Here is a 7,019-nt window from a genome sequence, read left to right on the forward strand (position 1 = left end):
TCAGGCGTGCTGACCTGGGCCCAGGGGAGGGAGGGGGGGAGGAGAACGAGCGCCTTGCGGTCTGGATCAGCACTGTCGTTTATTTGGGTGGCATCTGCCACGGGGGGCGCCTGTGGCCTGTCCTGGAGGCCGAGAGGTCGGGCGCCATGTCCATCCCCCCCTCCCCCCTGCCGCGGCTTCCTGTCTTCCTTGTCCCCTCGGGGCGGCCACCCAGGCCCAGGCGGGTCACCCTTCACTTCTTCAGGTTCTCTCTGTGGAGCAGCAGGGAGAATCTCCGCAGCCGGCCCCACTGCTCCTGGCTCTTCTGGATCTGGAAGCTGCAGCACATCAATGGGGGGGGGGGTGAGCGGTGTCCCTCCCCCCCAGGACAAGGCTGCACCCCTGCACCGCGGGGCGGGGGAGGTTGCAAGGCCACGCGCCAAGTGGGTCTCACATCAGTGCCCACGCAGCTGCCCGTCCCCGTGTGTGCAGAGCCGGGCTGCTAGCAGGTGTGGGGGGGATCTGGCAGTGGGCTGTGGGGTACAGGCTGTTCCCTCCCCCCCCGTTTCTGCCCTGGGTGCTCAGGTGACATCAGAGCAACAACAAGAGGGCCACTTGGTGGTGGTGGTGGTTGGAATCTGGAGCGGAGTCTCCCACTCGCTAGGCAGGGGCTTTAATGCTGAGCCATGTTTCCAGCCCTCTTCTGCGCTGGCCGTTTTAAGATGGGACTTCACTTTTTGTCTAGGACCAGGCCTGGACCACAGTCCCACCCTGCCCGCTGCAGGGGGAGCCAGGCGTGCGCCGCTGTGCGTGTTGATCAAGAGGGACTTGTTTCAGGAGCAAGACGACGCTGGCACCGCTGGCTTTGCTCTGAGGCTCTCGCCTCTCTGTCCCTCTTAGCTCAGATGCTCATTTTCTGTTTCCAAGAGCTTCTTACATATTCTTTTGTATTACACACACACACACACACACACACACACACACACACAGAGTCACAGTCTGGGCTAGAACTCAGGGCTTGGGCGCTATCCCAGAGACTCTAAAAAATGCTAAAACAAAAAGGCTGGGGCAGGGCTTAGTCAGAACACCGACCTAGCAAGTATGAGACCCAAGTTCAAGCCCTCGTACCAAATGATGCCAATGAAAGTGTGCGACATACTGTGTGCACACTTATTTTCTCAGAATCTTTCAGGAAACAGCCAGTGCACGGCCGTGACCCCTCACTAAGGAGGTAGAGACAGGTGAGCTGCAGGTTCAAGGCCAGCCTGGGCTGCATTATGACTCAAAACACAAAGACAAAACAAACCCACAGGAATGGACCCTGGAGTCCCCGTGGGGCATGCTCCGGTCGGCCTCGCTCCTTTGTCCCATTTCTCGGGGGTGTGGGGCTGTGGGGCACATTTGGGTGCGGGAGCTGGGCTGGAAACTCAGAACCTGTGTCTCCCCGGGTCCTCGGAACTCATCGGGGGCTGGCAGAGGTGGGGGCAGCCGCGCAGGCGGGCTGGGCCGTGCCAGGCAGGCAGCTGGCCGCCGGCCGCTGCCGGCCGCTTTGGATCCTGGGCGTGGGCGGCGTGGGCGTGGGCGGGGCGGCGGGAAGCAGTTTGGCACACGGCGGCAGGTTGGAAACAGCGTGTTGCCACACAGCTTCACCGCTCACCCAGTTTTAGACGCAGTGGAGGAGGGGACGGGAAGCCGCGGGGGGCTCAGCGTGGAGAGGCAAGCTTGTGGGACATGCGTGCTGCTGACCCGGGTCCTGTGCATGACACGGCTTCCCACCAGCAGCGGGGTGTTTGCGAAATGACAGGCCGAGAAGGGGGGTGGGGTAGTGGCTATGGGGGAGTCCCAGACGTTAAGCCTCAGAGCGGGGAGAACAAGAACCAAGTGTTTTCCCAACCAGAAATGGCTCAGCAGTGCTGACTTGGCCTCTTCCCCGCCGAGGCCACGGGAGGCAGGGAGGCAGGCAGAGGAGGCAGGCAGGGGAGGCAGAGGAGGCAGGGGAGGCAGGGGGGGGGGGGGGGGGGGGGGGGGGGGGGGGGGGGGGGGGGCGGGGGGGGGGGGGGGGGTGGGGGGTAGGAGGTCAAGGCAGACAGGATGCTTTTCTCATGAGCCGACCTCACGGAGGGGTGAAGTAAGTTCTGGAAGGCCTTCCCGCGGAATATCTCACGGTCAGGAGGAGGCGTTCACAGGGACCGCGGGTGTCCCCTTTCGCTGCGGGGCTGTGGGACCCTCCCTGCCCCTCTGCCCCCAGGTCCTGGGGCTGGTCTGGCGCTGCCACACAACCCCTGCACCGTGTGCTGCGCCACCTCGCCCGTCACTCACGGACGGAGACTCCCGAACCCTGAACCCGGCTTCCCAGAGCCGCAGGCCCCGGCCCTCCTACAGACCCGGCCTGGCCGCTTCCCACCGCCCATTTCACCTGACTGCGGGTGGACTGACCGCACACACGCACGCACGCACGTGGGCACGCACGCACGCGGGCTGTCTGCACGCCACTGCGCCACGAGCCCGCCTTGCCCTGACCTGGGCCCAGGACTGGGCTGTGGACAGCACTGGACAGCTGGGCCCTAGCCTTCACTGCGCAAAGGCTTCACACCTGTCAAAGTACACACCCCGTCCGACGCGCCTTCCCCTAGCCTCCAGCTGTTAGCGTTTCCCCTCTCTCCTCCCGCCTCTGTCTGCGGATACTTTCCTGAGCCATTGACGGCAGCGCCCGCATCCGGAGAGCGGGGCGAGGGTCAGAACCCTCTCCGTAGGGAATAGCCGGGCAGCGGTGGTGTGCTGCTGGTCAAAGCAGTGTCCCCTGTCCCTCCCTCCAGACTCAGGAGCCCCGCCCTCGGTGGGCCATGGAGGGGCTGCTGTCCCCGGCACTTCCGGCAGGGACACGCACGGTTGCACGGTCCTGCCTGCCAGGTTTTGAGAAGTCACGCTGTGCTCGGCGCTCCCTGTGTGCTGTGATTTCACACCCACAGCCCGAGTATTCAGGCATGCGCAAAGTGTCCAGGCCAGACGCTGGAGGCTCACACCTATACGCCTAGTAGCTCAGGAGACAGAGGTCTGAGGATCAAGGTTCAAAGCCAGTCCGTGCAGACAAATCAGGGAAACTCTTATCTCCAACTACCCAGCAAAAAGCTGGAAGTGGGGTGTGTGTGGCTCAAGTGGTAGAACACCAGCCGTGAGTGAAAAAGCCAACCAAGGGCAAGGCCCTGAGTTCAAGCCCAGTACTGGCACACATATGCACACACACACATCCAGCACACAGCCTGCTCAGGAGGAAAGCAGGCTCTGCGAGGCCGGGCGCTCATGCCAGGTATTTTTTTTTGGGGGGGGGGCTCCAGTCCTGGGGCCTGAACTCTGGGCCTGGGCGCTGTCCCTCAGCTCTTCAGCTCAAGGCTAGCACTCTACCACTTGAGTACAGCACCACTTCAGGCTTTTTTCTGCTTATGTGGTGCTGAGGAATTGAACCCAGGGCCTCACACATGCGAGGCAAGCGCTCTACCCCTGAGCCACCTTCCCAGCCCCTCATGCCAGGTTTTGAACCAGGTCTGTGAGGCTCCGATCACACCTCGGGTCGGGTTATCTCAGGGGCTGTGCGTGCATAGGGCTGAGCGGGGGGTGGGGTGGGGTGGGGTTGGGTGGGGGTAGGGGGGGGTCAGGCTTCACCTGCTCTGGAGCAGGTGCTCACAGATCGTCTCCAGAGGCTGTGTCTGCGGGATGGCCTTGCTGTCGGCCAGGTCCTTCTGCGAGATGGCATTGCTCTTGCATATGTCTTGCAGGGGCGGATAGGTCTCGAAGTTAAACCAGAAGATGGAGTTGGGGACTTCCTTGCTGTCGTCCGTGGGTTTGGTGTGTCCGCGCGGGTAGCCTCCTGGAGGAGGCGAGGTTCTGCGTCATTGCCGCCTCCGTGGTTGCTGGGGTTCTGGGGGAGCCCCCAGGTGCCGGGAACAGTCTGTGCCCCGCCCCCCGTACCGTGGAGCAGGAAATAGGGGTGTTGTGAGGACACGGCAAACATGGGCTCCCAGGGGAAAGGCAGCTCATGGCTCACGGGGGGCACGAAGGCACACAGGACCTGGGCCTTGCCCACGTCCATGAGGTTCACAGAGCCGTTCTTGGTGAACAGCAGCACCTAGGGAGCGAAGCAGCGGTCAGTGGGGCCTCTGGACCCCCTTCCCCCCCCCACCCCGCCGAAAGCCCAGGGTAGCCTGAGTGGCCGTTCAGGTCACCATCTGCTGTCCACGGCCCAGCTCGAGGGCCCGGCCTCTGCTCCCCACAGCAGGGAAGGCGGTGCCAAGGTGCAGGCCCCCCCCCGCCCCGCTATCTAGTCCTCGTGATCACGGTGCTGTGTGAATCGGGATGGCTTCCCATTTGCCCCTTTGATTTCTGGGAGGTCTGCAGGTTCCAGCCTCGCCCCTGTGCCCCACTGCCCCCCCTGCTCCTCCGGGACCTCCCTGCCCCCCCCAACCATCCTCTCATTCCGCCGCAGGACACAGCCAGAGCCTCACCACAGCCCCAGACGTACTTCTCTGCACCCAAAAGCCAGTCCGTCCAGCACATAGCAGGCTGTCAACAGGTATTTGGGGAGGGAAAGGTGTCGGTACTCACAGGACAGAAAAGCAAGGCGGGAACCTACCATACCAGGCAGGGTTGGGACGGGCGCCACCGCACACACTGCTTCTTCTGGGTGCGCCTCAGTCCTGCAGGACACAAAGCACACGGGCAGCTCCTACTTAAAAGGTTTCACGCTTTCGGTCTCCTCTCTTAGGCCTCTGCCTGGGAAACCTCCGCGTGCAGCAGGAGGTAAAACCTAGAACCGCCCACATTCCACTAGCAGGGATGCTTCCTGAGAGCCACGTGGAAGCGGCCTGCGCCGAGTGCCGTGCTGCACGCCTGCCATCCCCGCACTTGGACAGCTGAGGCCGGCTTGTGAGTTCAAGGCCAGCCTGGGCTGCATAGCAGGTGCGTTTTGACCGTGTGGATGCAGGCCACCATGGGTTTGCTCTGCCCACTGGAGCCTGCGCGTGGCCGGGAGCCCTGGTGCTCGGTGAGGCCACCGGAAGGGGCACGTTTGACCAGGAAACGCTGTCCACAGACCTGCTCAGGAGCTCGGTGCTGCTGGGACACTGCGCGCCGTCCGCTGTCACCAGGTGCAGGGAGCTGTTGGTGCACAGCACCACGCACTTCATGCATGACTTCACTGTGCCCTCGGGGAACAGGCTCTGCCCTTGGTGGACCACGAAGTACCGCAGGAAGTGAATGCTTTCGCACAGACTTTCCTCAGGCAGCGCCACGACCCCCAGGGGGAATCCTGGAGAGAGGAAACCCACGTGGCGGATGGGGACAGGCTGTGTGTGTGCGTGCGTGTGTGCGTGCGTGTGTGGTGTATGTCTTGGTGGGGCAGGAGGGGTGGCTCACCCTCAGACATGTCCCAGATTATGAGCACGCCGTCCTCACAGGCCAGCACCAGGTAGGAGCAGGAGGGGCTGAGCTGGGACACGGTGATGGGCGCTGCGCAGGGCCACACCCCCTCGGGGTCTGGGGGTGGAGGAGGGGAGTGTCTGCCCCCTCCCCGCAGACCCCCCCCTGCACCGCACTCTCCACCTCTCTCCCTCTGATGGTCCAAGGGCCTTTCCAACATGGTGTCGCGTCAGTGTCTGCACTGGGGCTTGAATTCAGGGCCTGGGCGCTGTCACTTAGCTCTTCCACTCAAAGCTGGTGCTCTACTACTTGAGCCGCAGCTCTCTCCTTGTGGCCTCTTGGTAGTTTAGAGATCAGAGTCCCACGGACTTTCCTGCCCAGGCTGGGTTTGAACTGTGATCCTCGGATCTCAGCCTCCTGAGTAGCTAGGATGACAGGCGTGAGCACCGGTGCCCGGCTTTCCTAGGAGGTTTCTATTTCTGGATTTTGCTAGTCACACGAAACTCACTTTAGAGCTCAGCGCCGTGCAGTTAACCGGCTCTGATGCGGGCCAGGAAGCACCACCCCTGAACCTAGGCCACCCTCCCCCTCAGCTTCCCTGCCATGGGTCCCCGTGGCCTACGTCTGATCTGCCCAGGGGCTGCCCCTTGAGGTGGCTCCTCAGCCACTTCTGCCTGCACAGCTGTGGTGTCCTGGTGTGAGCCGAGCGCGCCAGGCGCCCAGGGAGGACCTTACCCTTCATCACTCGGTTCAGGGAGTAGAGGAAGAAGTTGTGGCTGCCAGTCCAGTGCACGCCGAGGACGCAGGCTGCTCCTGGGGTGGACAGGAGGCCAGGGCCGGGTAAGCCGGGAAGCCTCTGCGCTTCCCCAGCGTGGCTCCTGCACCGGCTTCTGGCCGGGACAATGCTTTCCTGTCATCTAGGCATTTGTGTCTCCTCAGTTGCTGGGGTTTGTGTGTGCGTGTGCGTGTGCGTGTGTGTGCGTATGTGCATCTGTGTATGTGTGTGTGCTAGGGCTGTGTATGTGTATGTGTGTACTAGGGCTGTGTATGTGTATGTGTGTGTGCTAGGGCTGTGTGTATGTGTGTACAAGGCTGTGTGTACTAGGGCTGTGTGTGTGTGTGTGTGTGTGCTAGGGCTGTGTATGTGTGTACAAGGGCTGTGTGTATTAGAGCTGTGTGTGCTAGGGCTGTGTATGTGTATGTGTGTGTGCTAGGGCTGTGTATGTGTGTGTGCTAGGGCTGTATATGTGTGTGCTAGGGCTGTGTATGTGTGTGTGTGTGCTAGGGCTGTGTATGTGTATGTGTGTGCTAGGGCTGTGTATGTGTATGTGTGTGTGCTAGGGCTGTGTGTATGAGAGCTGTGTGTACTAGGGCTGTGTGTGTGTATGTGTGTGTGCTAGGGCTGTGTGTATGTGTGTACAAGGCTGTGTGTATTAGAGCTGTGTGTGTGTATGTGTGTGTATTAGGGCTGTGTATGTGTATGTACTAGGACTTGAACTCAGGGACTTGTGCTCTTGTCTGGCTTTGCAGCTCAAGGCTAGCGCTCCTCCACCTGAACCACACCTCCACTCTGGCCTGTGGGGTTTTTTTGTTTTCTGTTTTTTTGGGTCCGGTCGTGGGCCTGAACT

General features: G+C 61.7%; 1 protein-coding gene across 1 annotated transcript in view; it reads right to left on the reverse strand.

The window, feature by feature from the left end:
* Window positions 1-200: 200 nt before the first annotated feature.
* Window positions 201-7,019, reverse strand: part of Wdr93 (WD repeat domain 93) — a 16,231-nt gene continuing 9,412 nt past the window's right edge. The window contains exons 8-14 of the mRNA XM_013011873.1: window positions 6,127-6,204; window positions 5,389-5,508; window positions 5,068-5,281; window positions 4,607-4,670; window positions 3,946-4,102; window positions 3,640-3,844; window positions 201-317 (exon numbers count right to left, since the gene is read on the reverse strand). Coding sequence (XP_012867327.1) covers window positions 233-317; window positions 3,640-3,844; window positions 3,946-4,102; window positions 4,607-4,670; window positions 5,068-5,281; window positions 5,389-5,508; window positions 6,127-6,204 — 923 coding nt within the window. The 3' untranslated portion in view covers window positions 201-232. The remainder of the gene's footprint in view (window positions 318-3,639; window positions 3,845-3,945; window positions 4,103-4,606; window positions 4,671-5,067; window positions 5,282-5,388; window positions 5,509-6,126; window positions 6,205-7,019) is intronic.

The sequence above is a fragment of the Dipodomys ordii genome, unplaced genomic scaffold (genome assembly GCF_000151885.1).
Source record: "Dipodomys ordii isolate 6190 unplaced genomic scaffold, Dord_2.0 Scaffold15, whole genome shotgun sequence".
Classification (NCBI taxonomy): Eukaryota; Metazoa; Chordata; class Mammalia; order Rodentia; family Heteromyidae; genus Dipodomys; species Dipodomys ordii.